Source organism: Plasmodium cynomolgi, chromosome 8, assembly GCF_000321355.1.
Source record: "Plasmodium cynomolgi strain B DNA, chromosome 8, whole genome shotgun sequence".
NCBI classification, from domain to species: Eukaryota; Apicomplexa; class Aconoidasida; order Haemosporida; family Plasmodiidae; genus Plasmodium; species Plasmodium cynomolgi.
In genome coordinates, this window is record NC_020401.1 from 1164317 (window position 1) to 1189494 (window position 25178).

General features: G+C 38.0%; 5 protein-coding genes across 5 annotated transcripts; 1 reads left to right on the forward strand and 4 right to left on the reverse strand.

Moving 5' to 3' along the window:
* Positions 1–2326: 2326 nt before the first annotated feature.
* PCYB_083460 (CTRP adhesive protein) lies at positions 2327–6421 on the reverse strand (the record flags this gene model as incomplete). Its single annotated transcript, XM_004222084.1, has 1 exon — positions 2327–6421. A coding segment is annotated over one exon (4095 nt), but the record flags the coding sequence as incomplete, so codon positions are not given.
* A 3850-nt stretch (positions 6422–10271) lies between these two features.
* PCYB_083470 (translation initiation factor E4) lies at positions 10272–10949 on the forward strand (the record flags this gene model as incomplete). Its single annotated transcript, XM_004222085.1, has 1 exon — positions 10272–10949. A coding segment is annotated over one exon (678 nt), but the record flags the coding sequence as incomplete, so codon positions are not given.
* A 1025-nt stretch (positions 10950–11974) lies between these two features.
* Positions 11975–12760, reverse strand: PCYB_083480 (hypothetical protein; the record flags this gene model as incomplete). Its single annotated transcript, XM_004222086.1, has 3 exons — positions 11975–12180; positions 12358–12498; positions 12691–12760. The coding sequence occupies 3 exons, from the start codon at positions 12758–12760 to the stop codon at positions 11975–11977; spliced, it is 417 nt and encodes a 138-aa protein (XP_004222134.1).
* An 802-nt stretch (positions 12761–13562) lies between these two features.
* Positions 13563–15566, reverse strand: PCYB_083490 (hypothetical protein; the record flags this gene model as incomplete). The annotated part of the gene is made up of 2 exons (XM_004222087.1): positions 13563–14812; positions 15437–15566. The coding sequence occupies 2 exons, from the start codon at positions 15564–15566 to the stop codon at positions 13563–13565; spliced, it is 1380 nt and encodes a 459-aa protein (XP_004222135.1).
* A 1793-nt stretch (positions 15567–17359) lies between these two features.
* On the reverse strand, positions 17360–20471 carry PCYB_083500 (hypothetical protein; the record flags this gene model as incomplete). Its single annotated transcript, XM_004222088.1, has 2 exons — positions 17360–19246; positions 19449–20471. 2 exons carry the CDS (start codon positions 20469–20471, stop codon positions 17360–17362), a joined length of 2910 nt encoding a protein of 969 aa, XP_004222136.1.
* Positions 20472–25178: the final 4707 nt, after the last annotated feature.

Consider the following 25178-nt stretch of genomic DNA (forward strand, 5'->3'; position numbering starts at 1 on the left):
AAAAAATGGCGCAGCGGGGTGGGGGCAAAACTTGCGCGTAACTCCATTTCGTCCATATTTGCTCGCCAAATGTGCTGCCATCAAAGTGGAAAGGTGCGACACGTGTGTGTTCGTTTGTATGCTTGTGTGCGTGTTTGTTCGTGAACGTGCTTCTTTCTGTGTGTACTGCTCCCGTGCTCCCCTCACACTGCTTCCACATCCCCTCAGTTCCACATGGGGTCGTTGGCGTCAATCACTTCAAAGTCTTCATTGGACTTCTCCGCCACTGCTCCCTCGGCTTCCACGTTTTCGAATTCCATGTTGGAGCTGTGCGGGGTCTCCCCTCCATTCAGGGTCTTGTAGCCGTATATCAGCCCACCCACACCCAGGGCCGCGAGTCCGAGGATGCCTGCGGCCAGCGACACCTTCTCCCCGGTCCCCATGCCTTCTCCACTTCCACTACTACCGCTTCCACTGCCGCTTCCACTATCGGCTCCTCCCGATGGCAGCGCGCACGCTGGCACGCTGCAGGCCTCGCGCTCCTCTATTCTTATATTCTGCTGCTCACAGGTCAACCCCATCTTTCCGTCTATATCCTCCGATGGGGGAATCAGCTCCAGGGGCTCTTTTCGCCTTCTAACTCTAAATGATTCCGGGCCGCACGTCGTGGAACACTCTCCCCAATCTTCCCACTCGTTACACAGCGCGTCGTTGCACGGGGTGGCACCGCCCAACACTGGGCACTCTTCTTCTCTGAATAATTTGTAGTCGCTGCAAAAATTCGACGTGCTAGCTTTTTTGTTTTGCAACAGCTCTAATTTTCTCGTGAGGATTCTTCTCCTCGGCGCGGCATGGCAAGATGTGGAGCCTCCCCATGCCCATGCGTCGGCTGCCCGCGACGACGTTGCTGGCTGCGATGCCGCGTGCTCCTCGTCGCCGCAACCAACCCATGTCTCCCAGTCGTTGCACTCTCCTGCATCGCAAGGCGGCAGGTCCAGACATGGCTCCGTCTCTATCTCGTTGTGATATTCTAAACATAAACCCACATCATCTCCTACAAAACCAGTCACGTTCGAAATAAACCGCCTCATCCTCATTCCGACGTTGCACGTGCGGTCGCACTCGGACCATTCCGACCAGCTGCCGCAGGGGTTGTCTGTACAAGGGACGCCGTTAGATCCGTCATCATGCTCAACTTTGTTCTCATAGAAAACTTCGCACTCGTGCGTCTGGCTGTCTGGGTTCTGGCGGGCTCTCTGCACCCTCTTCCGGGGCCCGCACGTCGCCGACCACTCGGTCCACTCCTCCCACTCGAAGCACTTCTCATCTTCACACGCAGGAACCGAGCATATCTCCGTTTCGGACTTTTCGAATGTCGAGCAGTGTGCATACTCGTTTATGTCTTCCGGCAGAATGACGAAGGTTCTCCTTTTCGTGGAGTATCCACACGCCTTGGAACATGGAGACCAATCGCCCCACTCCCCGACTTCCTCGCATATTTCGGAAGAATCACAATCCTGGACATTGCACGATTCGACCTCTGTCGCGTTGAAAAGCTGGCACGAATCGGCTTGGTTATCTTTGAAAGCGACTGCCAGTGGGATGCCATCGGCTGATGCGCCCCCTGCTCCAGCGCGATGCCTCGTCCTTATTCCATCCCCGCAAGTCGCATTACACTGGCTCCACTCGCCAAAATCGCCGCACGCATCGTTGCACTCCGCCGTAGGGGGGCAGGCTCTATACTCAATGGAGTTCAAATCTGTGCACGAGCTTCCATGAAGGTGACGACCGTCGTCTACATACTCCTCATCCTTTAATGTATATGGTGGTCCCTTTCTCTCCCTTTTACTAACGGCCAAGTTGTTACATGTGGAGGAGGTGTTGTCTGGACATGGGCTCCAATCACCCCATTCGGCACATTCAGCATCTGCAGGGTACTGGTTGCATATATATCTGCTATGTATCTCCTCAGATGATAGTAACTTGTCCCATTTTACCTTCACGGCGTTTTTACAAACCCCGGATGAGGTGTGTTCACAATCCCCAAGTATTCTGTACTCCTTATCATCGATATTATCTATGGCATAAACAAACAGGTCAATGTTGTTCACTTTGAGTAGCGCTACTTCTCTTCGTAGCTCATTCAAATCGGCATCAGACTTTCCCTCCACTAACATAATGATGAGCTTCTTCCTTCCGTTAGGGGTATTAGAAGACGTATTTTTGCTGAATACCTTTTCGCGTATGTGTTTCAAATTACTGGCAATGTCTTTCCTACACGATGATGATTTGACCAACCTGTTCACCTTCTTAATCATTTGGGGTTCAGGTTGTTCGGGCTGCTAACATGGTTCATTCCGTTCAGCCCGCCAAAGTAGCTAACCTTCCTTCCTAATTCCCATAGAACCTTTGCTGTCCTTCCCATCTTCACCATAGTCACATGAGTCCTATTTTTGGCCAAGTAATTCGACTTAATGACGTTAATCGAGAAAGGCCTCACGTATTTCTTCCACTGATCATTCGTGATGCTACTCGATTGATCTACCACGATTGCTATGTCGAAAACTTTTTTACAGGTCGGGTCATTATTGCATACGTCGTCGTCACATTCTGCACACGATTCGTCATTTTGGCATGGGACATTTGGGGGGGGTAGCGAAGAAGAAGGAGGAGGCACAACAGCTGCACCACCACCTGCGCCATTATCACATATGTTTCCGCTTAAAAATTTTTCCACGCTGTTTATGTATGAAAATCTAGAAGAGATGAAGACATTGGGGCAAATCTGATCCTTACGATGATCACCTCCACTACTGCTTAAGGCACATCCCGCCGTGATGAATAGCAACTCCTCGGGTAGCTTCCCTATGCCCACCACCAACAGTTTAACCTTCTTATCTGCGTACTGCTTGGACACGCTTTGCAGCATCCCCTGCTCAGACTCATCATTGTTACTATCTGTCAGTAGCACCGCTATCTTGGGGGCGTCTTCCCTATGCCCAGTCGAAAAAGACTGCTTTAACCCCACTGTTAAAGCCTCCGCAATGTTCGTTTTTCTGCCCAAGTTCACATACTCCGCCGACATGACTTCTAACGCACTCAGTAGTTCCTTCTTGTCCCTCGCCACCGCATTGCCAAAGTCAGTGTTCACCATCTTCGCGCCCAAGTGCAGAGAAAGAGAGACATGCACGTTCTTCTCACCTACGTTAAACGAATTAACAATTCTCGTAACATATTCCATAAGTTCATTCTTCCTTCTGCTATTGTTATTTGTGGACGGGGCCCCTATAAATGTCAAGTCGTAGTAGTCTTTACAGAAGCATTCCTCACCGGTGCATGATGGAGGCGTCACTTCGGCCCCTCCTGAGGATGGTGGTGGTGGGATTATCTCCGTATCTGTGTTGCATATCTTGTCTACCATCCCCTGTGATATATCTTTGAGACTGTTCCACTCCGTCTTTATAGCGAAGGGGCAATCTCCCTCCGTCTTGTGACATCCCCCCAGTAGTCTCAACTTAGGCATGCTTGCAGCGCCAACACCAACCACCAACAGTTTCACGTTCTCTTTCTTGTACAGGGAACTCACGTTGGACAAAATTTCATCTCCAGACTTGCTTTCATTCCCGTCTGTAAACAAGATGGTCACCTTGGGCATATCTGCCCTGCTGTTTGGCCCCTTTGTATAATGCTGTAGGCCATACTCTAGAGACTCCACTATGTAAGTGTGTGTCCCAGCCTTATATGTACCTTTCAACTCGGGGACTTTCCTCATTAAACTGTCCTTCTCATAACTCTCCTTCTCGGAAAACTTCACAAAATCTCGCATCTTTTTAGCGAATAGCATAATCCCGACATGGACCTTGCTCTCCGAAACTTCTAAATTGTTTACGATTTTTTCCACGAAGGGGTACACTTGCTTTTTCCAATTCGAGTTTCCTATGCTGCCTGATTCGTCCAGAATTAAAGTCAAATCGTACATGCTTTGACAAAGGCACTCATCTCCCTGACATGGGGGAACAACTGGTTCTGGGTCCGTTGGGTTAACCACCTCAGGTGGTGGTGGTGGTGGGCTGTTTCCAACCTCGGGAGGTATTACAGGACCCGAGCTACATATCCTCCTCACGAATTCGTTCGACATACTGGGCAATTGTCCCCACTCGGCCTTAATCACAAATGGACAGTTTGCACTTCGCATGCAGCCCACTAGTAGCCTTAGCCTGTTCTCATCAGCCATAGAAACGCCCAACACTAGTAGCTTCACCTTTTCTCGCCTATACAACAAGCCAGTTTTGTATAATCTCTCATCTGACTCGCTGGAGTCATTGCCATCTGTAAAGATCATCGTTACCTTGGGGGCATTCACTCTACTTGAGCTTTTTGTATAACTCATTAATGCATATACCAGGGCTTGCACAATGTAGGTTTTCTTCCCGTTTCTGTAATCCCCTTTTAAGCTCTCTATCTTTTGCAACAGGAACGATTTGTCATATCTGGTTGCGTCGGAAAATCTCACAATGTCTCTTCTTGAGTCAGCAAAGAGAAAGAGGCCTACGTGCACTGCGTCGTAGCCCACGTGTAATGATTTTACAATTTCTGTCGCAAACGGAACGACTTCGTGGCTCCATCTGAAATTGCCTATACTTGCCGATTCGTCCAAAACTAGGGTTAAGTCGTAGAAGTGTTTGCAGTAGCAGTCGTCCCAGTCTGCGCAGGGGGGGTGCTGCTGCTCTGGTTCGGAGGGGCCTCCGGAGCCCGGTTTTTCCGTACCGTCTGGCTTCTCCGAGCTGCCCGGTTTTTCCGTACCGTCTGGCTTCTCCGAACTGCCCGGTTTTTCCGTACCGTCTGGCTTCTCCGAACTGCCCGGTTTCTCTGCACCGCCTGGATTCTGCGAACCGTCTGTCAAACCAGGGAGATTTCCCCCCGCATCTATGTCGCATATCTTATCCGTGATCACCTCCGTTATGCTGGTCAACTGGTCCCAATCGCACTTGATGACCTGCGGGCAGTTCTCATTCTCATTGCAGCCAGCCAACATTTTTAGACTCTTTATGGTAGCTTTGTAAACCCCTACCACAATGAGCCTCACGTTTTCCTTCCTATATTTCAATCCTATATCGCGTACGTCATTGGATCCTCTGTAATTTTCATTTCCATCCGTGAATAAAATTGTCACTTTAGGTGCGTTGGGCCTGTTGTTTGGATGTCTCGTGAAATTTGTAAGCGCGTGTTTTAAGGCATCCACAAGGCGGGTTCCTTGTCCGGCTCCATACTTGTCTCTCAATCCTGTAACTACATTTATTAAGGCATTTTTGTCATATCTCGTCTCCTGTCCGTAACTAACATCTTCTTTTACCTTAACGGCAAAACGCATAATGCCTACGTGTATTTTATCTTTGCTTATGTTTAAATTACTTACTACCTTTTCTGCAAAGGGGACAACGTCAATTTTCCACTTATTCAGGGTAATACTTCCGGATTCATCTAAGATTAAAGTTAAGTCGTAGTAGTCTTCACAGAAACAGTCATCTCCTTGGCAGGTATTTTGCTGTGGGGGGGTAGTAGCAGTGATGATATCCTCATCTTCCTCCTCCGTGTGACATATTTTGTTCGTTAACTTTTTCGTTATATCATTTATAGTCTCCCATTCTGCCTTCATGGCATTTGGACAAGGGGCATTTTTTTCTCCACAGCCAGCTATTTCTCTTAAATTAACGTCTTTTGCTGCTGCAACACCAAGAACTAACAATTTTACGTTTTGTTTTCTGTACGTTAATCCCATATCAAGGAGCCTAGTAGAGCTGCCTGGGGAGGTGTCGTTTCCGTCAGTAAAAAGTATGGTTACTTTGGGGGCATTGGGTCTCCCTTTCTTATGGTGAGTGTACTTCTCCAATGCGTAATCCAAAGCTGAGACAATCTTGGTTCCACCTCCAGCACCATATTTTTTTTTTAGCTCATCCACTTTTTTCAAAAGCTCATCCTTCTTATAGCTTTCGTCTTTATCAAAGGTAACGTAGTCTCTGATGAAGTTGGAAAACAACAAGATTCCTACGTGGACTTCATTTTTGCTAATATGTAAGTCCTTTATAATTTTATCTGTAAATGGGATGACATGCTTTCCCCAATTTTGAATTCCTATGCTTGCAGATTCGTCGATAATTAAAGTCAAGTCGTAAAAATTCTGACAAAAGCAGTCGTTACCCACGCATGGTGGCGGTGGTGATCCTGCTGCTAAAGTGTTATTTTGAAGAAAAGACTGTTTTTTTGTTAATATTTCCCCCTCAGGTATGTCATTATCGAGGGTGGCCTTTTTTATGCTGTGGCCATTCCCTGCCAAGTGGACGTACTGGTGAGAAGATTCATCTTGGCTACGTTGTGTTATCACCGTGCCAAGATGAACAACAAGGAAGAAGTAGGAAGCTATTAACAGAAAAGACTTGTTCATTTGCCCTTCACTTGTTTTTTTTAAAGGTTAAATGTGAAGTACTTTTTTGCATTTACGCTTAAAAAGGGGAAGCGAAATTAATCTTGAAAAAATGTATCATGCAAATGAAGAAGAACTAGGAAAACATGAAGAATGAAAGATATTTCAGGTTGAGAAACAAATTCAGAAAAAATGGATATTTAAAGCTCCGTTGGAAGAAGTGGGTGTGTGAAAGTCCGTGGTGTGGTCTTGAAAGGGCGAAAGGCGTAAAAAGACACACGTGGGAAATGGGGTCAAACAAAAAAAGGTGAACGAAACAAAATGGGAGATGAAAAATACGAGAAGAACGAAAAAAAAAAGGTGAACGAAGGAAAATTGGAGATGAAAAATACGAGCAGAACAAAAAAAAAAAACGAAGAACATGCACTGTTAAATTAGGAATAAGAAACTTGTAATGATGGAGAAATAAAAAGTTAAAAATTGTACAATTTATAAACTTTTACAGAAAAAAATATGTAAATGAAAATGTAAATAAACAAATTAATAAATAAAATGAAAACAATAATAACGACATCCGTAAAAGTTTATTTTTAAATCGAAGTTGTCGTAATGTTGTTTTTTTTTTTTTTCAAATAGCTAGCTAACCATACAGCTAAAAAGCTGTGAGTTGTCCCTTGTCTTTTTCCCAATCTCCAATTTTGGTTTATAAATATGAGCATAACTGCAATTACGATTATTAAATTAAAAAGAACAGACCTTTTCTACATTCGTAGCTGTTCGTGTTTTGTGGGTGTATATTCCTTGGATAGCTATTCTGCCTACATTTTTGCCTGAACAAAAAAAAAAAAAAAAAATGAAGACACGCACACTTTTTATATTTGGCTGTACATAATATTTTGCTAAGTTTATTAACATAAAAGTCATTTTGGATAGTTCAGCTAACTATTAATGTTTCATCTTCATTTCTTTTTTTTTTTTTCTTGAACCTTTTAACATTATGTTTTTTCAAATTGGTTTGCTTGTTGCCCTGCTTCACAGATTAGAGAGAAAAGAAAAAAAAAAAAAAAGCTATATTCTTTTCTTCGTAATAAAAATGACTAAGCAGCCGAACAATCGTGTTGGATGCGGCATCCAGCCAAATAAATAAAAGGCTTAATTTGTCCATATGTATATGTGCACATATATGTACATATTTATAGAGTCATTTGTTCAGACATCTGCTTGCGGTGCTATCTTCGAAACGTTCTTGAAAACTCCTTTGGGGTATACACAAGCTTGCAACCAATCCCACATTATGGGCAGTCACATATTTTTAAAGTTTACTGTGGTAGCCATTTTCGAGAAGTAAAAAACGTACTTACATGTCCACCCTCTCAGCACAGAAGCTCCTATTGAGCGTGTTACCCACTTTTCCGCTAATTCGTTCATTGTTGCGTTTTCCATCTTAATTTTTAAAATCACTTTTAAAAAAAAAAAAAGACAGCTAATCGACATCCATTTTAAGAGAAAATTTCCCTAATTTTATAAACCCTTTTATGATAAAGCAAAGAACACAATCTGGTGGAAATAGAAACTAATAAAAAAAAGGGTGATCGTCGAATACTGAGTAACCTTACGTAATCGCATATATAGCAAAGAAAAACCTAGTTGTGTTATTAAACGAGAAAGAAACGCTACTGTTAAAATGATAAATATTTGCCAAAAACGGTTTTAAAATAAGTAAAAAATCCCTGAAATGAGGGCATGCATATGCATGTCCATTTCTCTGCGCCTCTGTTGTGAACCCGTCTGGAAAATTAAAATTTTTTTTCTTTCCTCACGTTCAGGCAAAAATGTATGCAGCTACAATTTTCTAGCTCTTATAAGTGATTCAAGTGGGCGTTTAAAACGTCTCTGAATTGGGCGGTAAAAAATGTGAACATATATTAGTTTAAATAAAGACACCCTTATAACAAAAAATTAAACTTCCAATTTTAGGAACCTGAAAAGCTCCCCTCAAATTTAATGCACAACATAAGTAAAAGTTAAAACATCTGTTCAAACTTTCGAATGTGACGTTTTAGACTTATTTTCCCTAATTTTCCCTGCATGGTCATTAAAGGGCGCGTTTATTTTTCATTATCACGAACGTTTCTTTCCCTTTGAGGTTCCTTTTACGTGGGCAAGAATGAATTATATGCATGCAAAAATACGAGGTCTAAAAGTGGTTGCACGAGTCCATACTTCAATTAAGCGTGTTTAAGCGGGAGCGGTAAAATGGTGAGCAAACGAATGAACAGGCAAACTGACAGGCAAACTGACAGGCAAAATGGACGAACAAAATGACAGACAAAATGGACGAACAAAATGATAGGCAAAATGGACGAACAAAATGATAGGCAAAATGGACGAACAAAATGACAGACGGGTGTACAAACAAACGCTCAAGCAAAAAAAAAAACAAATAACCGCTGTGTTCGCGAATCTCTGCGCGGTACCGTAAATATAAAAGTATACGTTCCTGTCATGCCAAAAATGAAAATGGGTAAGAAAAGAAATTTTCCTGCCCATCGAAACGCCATCCATTTATCTTTTATTTTCTACAATTCGAACCAATTCGATAGCCAATTTGGGAGGTATATCCCTTCTTTAATTCTCCGTATAATGTAGAGAGATAGGACGCATGTTATGCCTATAAATTTTGATCTTCTGCAAGAATGAAAAAGCTCTGAACTATATATATGAAGAGTGAACTGTGAACCCTGGAAAACCCCTCATTTATTATGCATGCAAAACGGGTTAACTAAAATAATTTATAACACCTTGTTCGTTCCTAAGTAAACATTACATGTGGGATGTTCATGCAGTACGGATGCCACGCGGTATATTTTTTCGAAGTAGTAAGATAAATTTGGGGGCATTTCCAATTAAGTCTGCCTATTTTTTGTTGCGTTTTTTTTCAAAAAAATGGGTAGAGCTTTATTACAAGCATACCCAGAAAAAATGGTAAAAAAAAAAAAAAAAATGAGCTGACAGGCGTCACGCGGATATACATTTCTTCAATTTTTTTCGTATGCGGGGATGTGGCTTTTCTTTTTCGCTTTGGACGCACAGCAGCGAAAAAAGAAAAAAAATAAATTAAAAAAAAATTATATATATATTTATTAATGTATTTGTATATATTTGCATATATTTGCATACAATTTGCATACATTTATGTTACCCACGGAGCTATCACTTTTCTTTTTTTCTTCACTTCCACTTTGCGATGTTTATCAATGCATTAGAGGCTCTTTTTTCACGTTTTAACGTTTTTTTTCCTCATTTTGTTGGCTTGAAGGCCAAAGGCTTTAAAAAAAACGGCTAACATAAAGGACTTCGTATCATTCTGTATAGTAGCATGTGAATAAACGGGATTTTCGTTTTGCACGATCGGACGTTTGCAAAGCGTGTATGCGCAAATGTATATGTATACATAAAATTGTACCTTTGCGAACGGCTTCTCAACTTATGCTTAGAGGAAAAAAAGGGACGTATACTACGCATATGCATAAATCGGCGTACGTCTGTACATATAGCCCCTGACGGGTACCTTTATTTTTTTTTTTTTTGCGTGCCGTTTGCGTAAAGGGTGAAAAATCAATTTTTTCAAACGACATATTTTCTGAGCCGCCGCCCCCCTCATCTGTGGGTTTCTCTAAAGGGAAAGAAATAACTGCATAGAGCAGACTGGGAAAACAAAACAGAAAATACCGTTTTTCGCGCTGGCAAGAGGAAATATCCACCCACGCGCATAAACATATACGCTTGGAAAACAGTTCTGAAGCAAATCGTTATAGGCAAACAGCTGTGACAGAATAACTCACCAACCCACAGACACCCTGCTAGCAAAATGAAATACCTAACTTTTAATAGAAGCAATAAGGACGCAATTGACCTGTGTGAAAAGCTAGAAGCAACAAAGATAGACCTGGCGAACCCACTGCTACTACAGTACAGTTGGGTCATATGGGAACAAGTGTCAGACAACAAAATTAAACAGAGTAATAACTATAAGGATTACACAAGGCCATTGGCTAAATTTAATAGTGTACAGAAATTCTGGCAACTATGGAACAGATTACCACAGCCAAGTGACCTACTTGCACAGAAAAGTATGACGAGATTATCGGAAGATGGGACTCTTCGCATCATAGATGCTCTCATGATTTTTCGAGACAATATTCAACCCATGTGGGAAGACCCAGCTAATTCTGAAGGTGGTCATTTTGAATATAAATTTGTACCCAGAGATTTTCCATACAGTCAGATAGACGAATTTTGGAATAACCTTGTGTTAGCTATTATTGGGTGCACTTTAAAGCATTACAATTTAATAACAGGGATTAGGCTAGTGGATAAATTAAGCACCACGCGTCATGGGTACGTAAGAATAGAAGTTTGGTACACGACGGTGCCAGACGACAGTGTTAGAAACCACTTGCGGAAGGACCTGGAGGAGCATATGTGCAATCGTATTGACGGCTCGCACGTCTATCCCCCAAGAGGGAAGAATTTCGGTCACTCGCACAAGTAGGTTTAGCGGCCGGGGGAAGCACTGCGGAGAAGAGAAGCTAGGCGAAGTAAAGCGTGACGAGGTAGATGGAAAGCGTGATGAGGTAGACGCAAAACGTGACGAGGTAGACGCAAAACGTGACGAAGTAGACGCAAAACGTGACGAGGTAGACGCAAAGCGTGATGAGGTAGGCGAAAAGCGAAACATAGCGAAAGTTAAATGAAAACACCCACAAGTAGCCAAATTGCAGCGTGCGAATAGCCCTCAAGTGGGAATTTTTTTTTACGGAAAAGGTGACGCTTGTCCAAAGGGAGTCACGCGTGAGGTGTGTCCCAAGCGAGGAGTGCCACGCATTCGCACATCGCCCCGACGATTTTTTCTGCTTATATATATATATATATATATGTGTATACATATGTACCCCTTTGCACTTTTTTTCTCTGTAAGGGGGAGGCGATTTTTCCGTAAATGTGGGTTTATTTATTTTCATCCCCCTTGGGCCCCCCAAATGTGCATGCCAGATGGGAAAAGGCGCCGCAGGGAGTATTTATCCACACTTTAGTACGCACTTATGCGCGATCATGCGCTCGCACGCAGATACCTACATGCCAATTTTTCATTTCATTTTGTTTTATTCCTTTACCACTTACACCACATTTGTAGTTATTTTTGATATAAATCCTGAACCCTGTTATTATTACTATTATTATAATTACTATTATTTCCCGAAACTTGTTTCCTTTTTTTTTTTTCTTATCGTTAATTAAAAAAAGTTACAAAAAAGGATAAAATGATTAAAGGGGGAGGAGTGCAGCTCAGCTGAAGGCGCCATCTCAGGGGCACCCCTTCTCTCCTTTTGCTTGGTGGGAGTAATCGGCAGGCCAGACCTCCCTCCCTCCGGGGGAACACACATAAGCATGTATAAAAGCATGCACAAAAGTATGCGTGTGCAAATGGGTTCCGCGCGTGGTATGTATGCGTCGCATGCTGTGTAACGCTGCCTACAAACGGTTCACCTTTGACCAAACTTGGGGCTCCAATCAAGTACGTAGCTTCTTCATGAACCATTCAAAAAACAAACTCGAATCTAGGAAAATGTTCACGTAATTTTTGAAGCTCTCCGCCAGGAGGACGGACAAAATGTGCTTACACATTACGTCCGTATCGTTGCACAAAACTTTTTCCTTAAAATAAAAACATGAGCAGAAATTTTGGAACACGAGATATTTCTGGTTATTTCCACAGACTACAAAGAAATGCAAACGCGTTTTTTTCTTTTTCTTTTTCGTTTTCTTAAAGTGAGCAAGTACACGTTCGCCTAGAGCTCCCTTCCTTTTCTGTGCTCTAACAACATCGGTGCAATCACTTAAGCATGCGTCATGACTTGTCCACCGCCAGTTTTTGCTATTTCCCCTGAACTGACTGGGATACAACGAATAATCCTTCGCAGGACGCTTCTCCTTTATCAGGGTGTACTTTTTAATTTTAGACTTTAGGCACAATTTTAGGCTCTTTTCAGCGTGCATTGGAAAGAGGGAAAGGAGCTCGTTTAACAGAAGCACATCTGCAAGTGGAGGGGAAGTGTTAGGGGGGTGGAGGTTGGCAATTAATTGGTACTCACCGGTAGGTGTGTACATGTGGGGGTACACATGCACACATATGTTTACATATTCATATATGTGCACACATGGACGCGAATGAACGTGAATGAACGAGAGCCAAAAGAAATGAGGGGGTGGGGTGGGTATAAAATTACACTTATTCCTGTTCGTGCACCGCCTTAATGAGAGTATCATCGAGTTTACAATATTCGCTCGAGTATCCATGTTAAGATCTTTCTCTGGAATTTTCTAAAGTCGCTCAAATATGCACTACTGAACGTGAACGCTAAGGGTGGGGGCGTTTTTCCAAAACTTGGAACCTCCTTGTAAGAAATTTTCATGTGCTTTGTGCCAATTCGAGATGTGGTCCCACGTTTATAACACAAATGCTTACATGCACATGTGTGGATATCCATGTGGGTATAACTGCAAGGACGAACTTCCCCTTTTTTCTTCGCACATTTTTGCCTCCTCTTTTTCGTTAAGCGGGTTTAAAAATTCGCAAAGTTAAGCGAAGAACGGCATGTGGAATATGCTGTGCAGCTAAAAATCGTCGATTCTGTTCCGTTTTAGTGAGTAACGCCCATCGATGATACCACGTTAGGATGCGCAAAAGGGTGCAATAAAATTGTGCCATAAAAAAAAAAAGCTTAACCCCACCGCAGCTCTTTTACACAGATCGCAGGAACCTCCGTGGGGTGGTTCACTCTATAACATTTTTTGGGGAGACATATTTTTTCGCGCGTGGTGTGCGTTTTCGGGCGTGCCATATGCAGCCCAGGGGGGGGGAAATAGAAAGGCGCAAATGGACGTGCGAGCTAATAGATGGGGTAGTGACCCTGCCCTTATTTTTCGTAGCCATTTTTAAGGAGGAAATACTCGCCTGATGGGTACGACTACCCCTGCTAAGTTTCATTTATCATGTCTGTAGTGAAGCTTATATGCGATATTATTAGCGCTGTGCATATTGACACGCACTCCCCCCCACTTAAGATGTTCGATCACTCCCCATTTTGAACGAAAAAACTTAGCGAACTTTATGAGCGTAAATTCTGTGCACAATTCGATAGAGGGAAACAAAAATGAAATGAAAAGATACATAAATGACGGACAAAAAATCACGGAAACAAATGTGATTGGAATAATTCTTTAAAATGTGAACAAAATGGAAAACAATATATTTGTACATGTTGACAACAAAAAGGAGGTACAGCTTAACAGTGGGCTCCTCATTTTTCAGAAAAAATTTACAATAAAGTAACAAAAGGAAGATAGGAATGTTGAGAAGTAACAAAATGCGGAAAATTATTACACCAAAAAATGATAACATATACAGAATAAATGGAGAACTGAATTTATGTCCAATTTTTAAAGCCCAAATTACACATTTTAATATTCTTTTAATCGATTTTATTGGATTTTCATATATGTTGTAGCACTTTCTTGTAATAACTATGTAATTAGACATATCCTTAAAGAGTGACAATAGTATCAAAAGGAACAGAAATAAAATTAACTTGTATAGCTTTGTTTCTATTTTTATTTCAGCCATGAGGAATTTTACAAATGTGTTGTTATTTTTATAATCAGAAAATGGAGAACTTCCATTTTTTCTGTTGGATGAATTTTTTTTTTTATTTATTAAAAATTTTATTTTCATCAATTTAGACATGTTACTCGATGATGGTTTTTTTTGCTCCGCATACGTTTCTCCACTGTGTCTGTATGAATGTGTGCGCACGGAGAAATTTTGTATATCCGAAATGTTGGTGTCTTTTTCCTTCTCAAGAATGTGTAGCATCTCGAGAGATGATCCATCATCGTCATATTTTGTTCGGTCCGCAGAATTGGTGCCATTTTCATACTCACATTCTTTTAAAAAATCATATGTCTCTATTTTATCCTGGTACTTACCATCATCATATTCGCTATTATATAGTAATATGTCCGAGCTTATATTACCATTACATGTTCCCAAATCAGAAGCTTTTTCCTTATCAATTTTGAAATGGAACGTCCTTTTTTTACGCACTTTTGCGTTATCATAAGGATAACTCTGAACACACGTGTGACCATCTTTCTCATCATTTTCATAACGAAGATTAGCCTGGTGGTTTCCATTGGTCCGTTCCTCCTCCATTCTATATGGATCTAAAACTGTATCCTTAACACATTTGGACTTTAAGTATGCGCAACTTTTGTTCAGTAGATAATAATTGCTGTACATGTTTTTGTCATACCAGTCCGAGGAAGAGGTGGGGCTGCTGAGATGCTTTTCTTCGCGCACGTTTTGGTCTCGTTCGTTTGTATGAATTTCCCCGGGTTCCTCTCCATGTCTATTCTTTTGTCCTACCGTTTGGGGTGTGTTTTGTCGTGTCCCTCTACCTACCGCTTGAGGTGTGTTTTGTCGTGTCCCTCTACCTACCGCCTGAGGTGTATTTTGTCGTGTCCCTCGACCTACCGCTTGAGGTGTATTTTGTCGTGTCCCTCGACCTACTGCTTGAGGTGTGTTTTGTTGTGTCCCTCGACCTACTGCTTGAGGTGTGTTTTGTCGTATCCCCCGACCCACCTCTTGTGCTGAGTTGCTTCGCATTGTTTGCCCGATCCTTTGTTTAACCCCTTGCTTAACCCTTTGCCTACCATTTTGCTCGGCCTTTTTCCTTGCCGCTTGCCCCACTGGGGGCAGCACTTTGGAGGCCATTTTTGACCGCACCCTTTGCCGGCTTGGGTCCGCATCTGCACCACCAACCCTTTTGTCATTCCTTTTAGTTCCCCTCACATGATGTGAAACGTCTGGTGTGTAGGGTTCCACAGCGATGTGCTTATTAACTACGTCTAACTGCGCTACGAAATTGTACTCACTGTTTATGAGTAAATTATCAATGTTCACCCTTCTATTACGTAGAACTGCTTCCTTCCTATTGCACAAGAAGGCTATATTGGCGTCGTCGTCCTCTTTGCTCCTGTGAATTTTGTCCACGTACCAATTTGAGAAGTCGCTCAGATTTTCGAAGATCGAATTGGTGTTCATTTTGTCACAGTGCTATTTTGTATGCCGTTTCAAGTGGGGTCCCCACATGCATGCATGGGTGACCATGTATGTATTTTTATTTGAGAGCGGATTAAGCTTTCTGCTTTATATTATCAATACTGGGGGGGGAGGGTGAAAGCTCTGCGTGGTAGGTGACGTCCAACGCGTTTGCGCACTAAAAATGCGTTCATCATTCGCGAGGTAAATTTGCTTTCTCCTGATTTGTTCGCTTGGCAAACGCGACGAGGGTGCTCGCGCACGCGTATGTGCATATATGCAAAAATACGCACAAAAATGCATACATGTGTATATGTGTACGTATGTAAGTATGTATGTATGCACCCCCCCCTGCGCAGGCACGCGTGGACAATCTTTTGAAGTCCCACACGCGAAGGACTTAATTCCCACGCGTCAACATTTTTGCAGTTGATTTTTTTTTCCGAGCGAAATTATTCTGACGTAAATGTAAAAACAAGGATACGCGTGAGTTAATTTTTTGCCGAAAAATGCAAAGTGTGTACATTGTAATTATAAAGTTGAAAGGGATGTCTATATAACATTTTAATTTACCCTTTTTGCCATTTTCAAATAATTTTATTCAGAAATGTACACATTCGTCAAACATGTACTTACTGTATTGCAAAAATGTACAGTCACATACATGATGGAAAAAAAAAAAAAAAGTTTTGCTTTCTTCATAAAGAGTAAAAACAGAATAAAATACATATCAAAATGATCATGCAGGCACACAGTAAAATGTGGAGTGCGCAAATATGTGCTTTTTATTTTTTTGTTTTTTTTTTTCTTACACATAAAAAAAGTACGCCATTTTCGTGGTTACTCCTGGAACGTATTTTGCATCAAATTGTACCTTTTCATTTTCATCCTGATAGGTTATACGCACGTAGGAAGTGTAGACAGTGACGTTTTTTTCTTATCTGCGCATAAGGCTTCACGCCATTATAATAAACGCTATTATCATAAACGGTATTGTCGTAATTTCCCGTTTTTTTTGTGGGGAAAAACATATATATAATTTTAAAAAGTAACATTGTACAAAAGTAACAATGTGCCTTTATAAACACTGCCCGTTCTGCGCCATCGGGGAGAAAAAGTCAAAAAATGCATGACGATTAGTGTTTGTTTAAACGGCCGAAATTACACACAAGTATGCGCCTATTGGGGGTAATTTTCTTTCTTTTCAAAACGGTTGTCTGCTATTTTTGCACAAATGCAGATTAAAAAAGGAAGCTATCAATTGCTGGGAGGGTCGTTTTTAAGTGCGTTCCCCTTTTCCCAGTGTTTGAAGAAAAACGAGCTCGATTTTTCCCGCACATGAATCTGTAATTTGTTGTTTAAGCATTTATCACCCTTTACAACGTGGTAGAATTAATTCGAATGCTTACTCTTTTAGTGGATCACACAGAACGTGTTATCCAAGTTTACCTGTTCCATTGAAATGGCTACATAAGATCAAACATATTATAACGCCATTATGCATTCTTTTCAGCTACTTAAATAAAACGAGTTTTCCAAATGGTGCAAATGCACAAGTACACATATTTTATAACTGCTAACAAATGACACAAAAAGTGAGGTAGTTAATTATTACTCAAAAAAAAAAGGAAATGAAAAGCAAACAAGCGGGAGGAATCACCTTCCCTGTTCTTTAACGAAAAAAAAAAAAAAAGTCATAATTTTAATTTTATCATTTCATGAAAAAATAACTAAAACATAGCAGCGTAACGAAAAAAAAAGTTTTAATGGTTAAGACGACTGCGGTCTTTCTTACATCACATAGCTTTGTAATTTTTAACGTTAAGTAGTAGAAATGCGTAATGGTCATACAACCCGGGGAAAACTTTGGCCTCTTTTTTGTCATATTCCCTTCCAGGTATAGAATTTTTCTGAAGATACGCCTTTTTTTCCTTTTGCTTGGAAAAAAATGAACATGTCCTATTTGTGCTTTCTAAATAGTTCTCAATTATGCTTATTGCAATTTTGTTTCTTTTATTTATTCGGTCCACCTCTTTGTTTACATATATTCCGCAGGTTATTATTTTTTTTATGTTTCTTACGTTACTTAGGTCAAATTGTTTCCTTTCCCTATTTGCTTCATCACAAAGGATTTCTTGTGAAGCTGTAAATTTTTTCGTACAATCCCTCGAATTAGCAACTATGTTATGCGTTTTTTTGTCATCATCCAAGGGGCTATTCAAATTATTTGCTTCAATATTTTTAATTGTTTCCTTACTTTTGTTTCTGTTCGCGTAGCTATTATTTTCTTTAAATTGCTTTGTCGATTTGTTCACCCCGCTTAAGTTTTTATGTTTACCTCCAACTTTGATGTATTCATTTTTTCTGTCCATTTCTTTCGCCTCTACCTTTTCAACTTTGCTTTTTAGGTGACCTAAAAAGCTACTACGTGCCCTTTCGTCAATTCCACGAATCTTTTCCTTTTCGTTATTTTTTAATCCGTCATTTTTTGCCTGAACGGCCATTTTCCAACTATGCACTTTTGGGGTGTTATTTAAAATGCCACTCTTTTCTTCATCCTTCAGACTTTTACCACTGCAGATATGTCTATTTGGTGTTTCTCCATTTAATGTAAATGTACGATTGCTCAGTTTTATGCCGCTTTTTGGTAAATTTTCCTCCTTTTTTCCATTTGTGTGACGCTTTTGAACCAGTTGAGTGCCCCTCGATTCGTTAAAGTGGTTCCTTTTGGCCTCCGTTTTACTGACTAATTTGGTTTTGCCTTCATTTTGATCGCTTTTTATAACGGCGCGCGTTGATTTGACACCTTCTTCAGTTGAGTGAAGACGTTCGTTTTTATTTTTTTCACAACTCACACTACTGCAACCATTGGCACCTTTTTTCTCCAATGTGATTTTTTCTCCTATGCTCCTAACATTATTGCAGAAACCGTTTTGTGCATTTTCCTCTCTTTGCGTTTTAGCCTTTTGCCCCTGATGGTTGTCACCATCGTATCTACTATTTCTGCGTTTGTCTATATTTTTACTTCTCCCGTCGAGGGAATTTCGACCCACGTGCGCACTTTTGTTATGTGCACTATTTTCACTAAAAACGGAACCTAAACTTCTTTTTAACTCATTTTGGTGAATGGTGTTATCTATAATTTCTTTTTCAAGACAAAATTTTAACTTATAATTGTTCTTTCTTATATTATTCAAGCTGACTAGCGCTGTTTTGATTTTCTGCTTTATTTCGTTCATTTCTCCATTTTGCATTATATTTTGATCGCAAAGGTTATCGCCCCTTTTTATATTTTCTGCTTTACATTTCTCTTCATTAATCACTGTTTCGTAAAAGTTAACATTATTGCTGAGAAAATGAAGACGGGGGTCCCTGATTCTTTTAAATTCCTTTTTATTATTCTGTTGGTCATTGCTGCTCACTCTACGAAGTTCACTCAAATTTATGTTTTTCTGATTTGATGAATTTTTATGTACAATTTCCGAATTGTGAATTTCGAACACTTCCTTAGTCTTCTTCATATCTTTCATTTCTCCATTTCCAAGGTTACTGAAGGTGTAAATTTTTGAATTCTTTCTGTATCCCCCTTCGATTAAAGTGTTGACCGTTTCTTCCGTGCTTGCCGCTCCGCACCTGCTCACAAACTCTATGTGAGCATTTCTCCCTGTGTTCTTGTGAAATTCCTGCGAAAGGTAAAATTGCCGGTGTGAAGCTAAGTGTTTACCCAAATTTCTGCAAGCAAGCACACGCACATATATATATGCAAATTTTTAACAAGAAGAAAAGCGCATTCGTTTTTATTTTTACGAATGTATTTCTATTCTCAACAGGTGTCTACTTCATTGAGAAGCACCTTTTGCGACACTTGTACAAATTAACTCTTACCTTTTTGTCTGCAGATGACTGTAAACAATTCCATTTTGCCATTACAGAATTAGCAGCATTTTTGTTAGGAAGCTGCTTCGTCTCAAATGGTTTCACCAAAAAGAGCGATTCTTCACAGTTATACGCACAGCAATTGTTAAATTCTTTCTTTCGATCTTTCTCGCGGTTTGTATATATTTTTTCTGGTGCATTATGCATTTCGTTGGAGCCGCTTTTAACTTGGTTCCTATCATCGCAATACCGTTCGGGCTTTTCTCTCCTTAAGCACGTTCGCATTTGTTTATTTCTTTTTACAGAACTAACACGTTTTTTTGTAATGATAGATTTATAATAAATTTTCTTTTTTAAATAAATCTGCACATTTCTATCATGGTGCACCTTTTCAGGGGAGCATTTTTTATAACAGTGAAGATACGCAATTAATTTTCCGTTTGTCAGCTCAAATTTAGTTATGTCTATATGCTTCCTGTCACTATTACTGTTTAACTCAGAAATGAACTTAAACATGAACGTTTTAAAAAATGTTTTTCTTATTAATCCCTTCTTCTGGATCCTCCTGGACACCGTTTTACAAAACACATCTTTATACAATGTTTTGATTTCTCCATAGAGCGGAACATTGCTATTGAACATTTCCACGCTCTTATCGTCGCAACCGTCACCATGCCCATTTTTTAAAAATGAAGAAACTCCTACGGTTCTACTGCGAACTGTTTTAACTCTACCTGTCTCTTTATATAACCTACATTTTTCAAGTTGTCTTAAGTTCGTTATATCATTTAAATGCCGTTTTAAGTTATTAATATGTTTCAATTTATTTTTCACTGAAGATGTGCATTCCAAATTGTTATGTCTACTGAGCTGTAACCCTTCAGAGAAAAATTCTTTATCTTTTAAAAGGTTGAATACTTCATTTTCTTCATGAGAATCTGTCGTGTCAGAGGCTTTTACCTTGTTAACTAAGTCAATTTTGATGTTCTTAAACTTATCGAAGTTTAATGCATTTTTCAATAGACAATGCATAGTGAAATTGAGCAAGTGGTGCTACATTTAAACAAATTACACAAAAGAGTTCACTTGTCAAATTGTCCCGATGTTCAGAAATTTTATGTTTTACCTTTTTTTTTTTTAATACTCATATTTTTGCACAATTCTTAAATAGCAATAGGAAACATTCTTACCATTTGATTAATTTTCTTTTTTTTTTTTTTGTCCTTTAAACTAAAGTGCTAAAACATTTTACCATTTTTTATTTTTTCTTGCGCCCTTACTCCGTAAATTTCATTTTTCAAATGTTACATACTATAGTTTTAAATAACCAAGAAAAAACGCAAATGAAAAGTAAGATACTAAAAAAATTGTCAAATAATTTTCTCGTAATATAACAATTTTTACATTTTTTTTTTTTATAAATTAAAATTCTTTTTAATTGTGTAAAATATTTTTGACAAAAAAATATATTTTGTTAATGTATAATTCCAATTTTTTTTCTTTTTTTTAAACTTTTAAAAAAAGATTTGAGATGGTGCACTGAAGTATTTCATTTTGTTTTCCATACTACAGAATAAATCTATTCATTTTTGCCGTGTGCACCAAAAAAAAAAAAAAATGTACTTTCAGTTTAAAAACACATGCTTAAAATTAAAACAAATTTACTTTACACAAGCAAAAAATATTAATATGAATATAAAACGTTATATGGACGAAGTTAGACAAAGCAAATAAAACAAATGTACTTCCTTGTATTCTTTAATTATTAATATTTCACAATATGAAAAACTGGATGTTAAAAGAAAAAACGATTTTTCTTCTTTTTCCTTATTTTGTATTTTCTTGTTCTGTCACTTACTAAAAAGTGCATATTCTATTTTATGACACTACTAAATTAAGAGAGCATTTTTCTATAAAGGGGTAAAAGGGTAAAAATTCAATTGTTAGACAATGTTCATATAATGCACATTTATTTTTAATGCAGCTATGTTATTCTTGGTCTTTAGAAAGAGTTAGTGTAACTATATATATATGGAGTATGGAAAAGGGCATCAAAAGAAGTGTAAGACATACATTAGCATATGTAACATATTGAAATTGCTCATCACGCTTACATTGTCAAATACATATTTTTTAAATGTACATTTAAATGTTCTGTCTTCTATGTCTTTCTGCTTATGTCTTAGAATTACAATTCAAAATTTGCTCTGGCGCACTGTAAGGTAATATGTACGGATAATAAAATGAAGGTGTTAAATTGGCACCCGAAAAGTAAAAATAAAGGCGCAATTGTTCTCGCCAACTTGGGTACACAATTGTTCTGTTACTCCCTTTCAAGCATTCAATTAAATCATCCAAAAAAACGTCAAAATTATTTGTAATCGTGTTATTATCGCGTTTCAGAGTATACAAAACCTTTTTTTTTTCTTTAAAAGTGCTAAATTTTTCATGTTTTGCTTTGTTCTGTCTGGCTTCTTCATTTTTAGCAAAAAAAATTATTAATTTGTAGGACTCACATTCATCTATGCATGCATATAAGTACTATAATATAAAGGTGTTATTAATAATAGACGACAGTGATAACTTATGGAACTCCATAGACTGAGTGCATAGAATAATTTTAAAAAGTTTGCTATAAATGCAGGAGGTATAAATAAATAATTTATCGCAAGAATAAGAAATATCGTAATGTAAAATTTTCCATGTTTTAATAAAAAAAAGAATGATGTCTACGTTTATAGAAACCATTATTTCTCAAAATTAGGAACATATGTTTCCTCTTTAGTATTCGTAATTTGCTGTATTACAACTTAAAAGAAAGGATATTGCTGCATAAACGCACTAAAGTCTTATTAACCTTAATACATTTATAATTTTTTTTGTTTTATTTATTCAAGTCCTTTTTCTTGTTAAATAACAATCATTACTGTTTCGATGAGATGTACTATTAAACATGAAGATTCAAATGCATTCTTGTGAAAATTTCCCTTTCGTTTTCTGCTGGGTGAAATCTGTATGCAAATAAATAACGGGAAAATAAAATTATAAATGAACAGTATAAAAAAGATAATTATTAAAAATGTCTCGTTCTTAAAGAGGAGATGACTACACGCAGCATAGTAGACATAAACAAAAATATTACACTTTATGCCATAACATATAATGAGCGTTATAAATTGCCTGTAGACATGTGGAATTCCCCTTTTACCATGCCACATTTCCAATATTTGAACTGCGCAAAATGTGTATGGTGTTTATTTAATAATTCTTTTAAAAAAGCGATACGTTAAACAAACTAGATAGGTGTTATACTATAGAAATTGTTCATATAGATGAAAGCTTTTTGACATTAAACGCAAAGAAAAAGAACCGTAAAAACGTCGACATAATGAAATCTCAGAAAGGTTGCATGAGCGTGTTGTCTTTTGATAATTGTAGCAGTAAAGTTATGTGCTTCTTTAAATGGATTATACAAGATTTTTCTTCTGTTTTCATTTATGTTTATTCCTGTTGGTGTAAATCAGCTTTTTTATCTAAATAACAATTAAGCTATTTGCCTTGTGTTAGACACATGTTGGGGCAGGAGGGAAATATTTTAAATTGATTCTTTAATCTAATTTGACCTGCTTTATAGAACCCCTTACTATCTTTGAAATGACACAAAATATATATGTAGGCACAAGTGCTAGAAAAGAAATATAGACGTCTCATTTGTGTAATAGCATTCTTCCATAAAAGTAGCACTTTTTGTTTATTATATTATATACATCTTTATGTGCATTTTTCATTGGAAACTTGTTATTTTAATGCTGTAAAATATGTAATATTTTTGTATACATGATAAATTTCTTCACTTCTTATTTTCCAAAATGCTTATTTTCTAAAAGAGGAAAAACTTACAGGGTGTCTATTCTTACTATTATCTAATAAAGGACAAACGTTAAAAGCACATAACAAACTTTTCTGCGCATTTATAACACATGTATTAAAAACCTTAAAAGTGTTTTTATTCCGTTTTATACTTTTCACGGAACAGAACTTACCTGCTACAAGGTCTTTAGAAGAATACAAAAATGGTTCTTTAAAAAAGGGTAATTACCATTTTTCTTTCCAACATAACGAGGACCTTTATATTTTCAATATTTGCCTTAGTATTATTGTTTACTAAAATTAGGGAACATAACAATAATGCATCAAACATGTGAGGACATTCACATTTTTAAATGTTGAATGAAGAGTACCATTAAGGTTTACGAATTATCACTAAAACACTTTTATAAGTGCAGTGGCAACATCAGGTACATGTTTATTGTTCCTACAACTATGATAGTTATTTCGCAAGAGCTTTTTAATAAATTTTATATTTATCAAAGCATTAAAAAAGCCGTGTTATCTTGAAATGAAACCTGAAGCATATTACTTACGTGAATGCCACATAAAATAATGTTGTGAAACATTATACGAAAAGACGGAAAAGAAAGGTAAAAAAAAAAGAAGGTATGTAAATGGACTATTCTGAATAAAAGATCATTTCATATATTTTCTACTTGTTCTTCACATTTTTACACGAAAAAGCACTACATATGTCCACTATAAATATTTCAGTTTTACTTAACGAATTTTTGTTAGGAGTTCAAAAAAATTAAGTATTTCATTTCTGCGAGAAATCAACGCTCTTACATCTTTTGCATATACACTGTGAGGAAAATCCTTTCGTAATACACGCTGAAAATATCGTATGTTGTATCATGCATTTTAGTTTATTTTTCCCATTTTAATGTTTTATTATTTCCCTTTTTTATTTACTGAATTAAAAAAGGTTATAGATGAGAACATTTATTTCATAAAACATGCAATGAACAGCTTCAAAGCAATAGCAATAGGAAGTACATGAAAAATTATACCATTCTTACTATGCCCCCAAACAAAGAATGTGTCAATGTGTTCTCTTTCTCGTTGAATCTCTTCTGTTTGAATACTGCAACAATTCTAAATTTCACAAATTCTCAGTTAATAGGACATTATGAGAAAGAAAAGACATGTATTGTAATATTATAATATTTCATATGGACATATAAAGACTCATTAATAAAACTTGGCACTAAAAGACATGTCTACATTTTTCTAAGCATAAAAAGAACATTAAGATTAATTTCATAGAGCAGATATAAGCACTTTATTTGTAGAAACTTTTTAAGAAATATTTCTCTTTAATTAAGTAAAGTCATATACGCCTTCTCTGCAAAAGTGTGTGAACATTTCATGTATAATAATAAAGTAATTCTTGACCCAGAATAATAACGCCCACTGGGTAAGCGTGTATGTAATATTAAAACGGCAACAAAAAGGGGCTTTATATTATAAGAGGGGTGATCTAATGCATAATATTGTCAATTATGCTTATTTTCCTTTTTAAAAAAGTGTATTAAAACATTGATAATCTATTGACAACATATGGTTAATATCCAATTAACTGAAGCTTGTGGTTTTTACACATTAAAATTTTCACAGTGAAAAAAATTAATCATAATTTTTTTGAAATATCTAATCTTTTGCATATATTTTTCATTTGATACGTTTATGACATAGATATCAATCTACGGTAAACTTCATTTCATTCTGTTAATGAAGTTATAATTAAAAAAGACTTTAATAAATGTTATTTCTACCACATTAATAATACCCTTATTACTTAATATATATATTAATGTTAAAATAAAATGAACAATAGTGTAATAA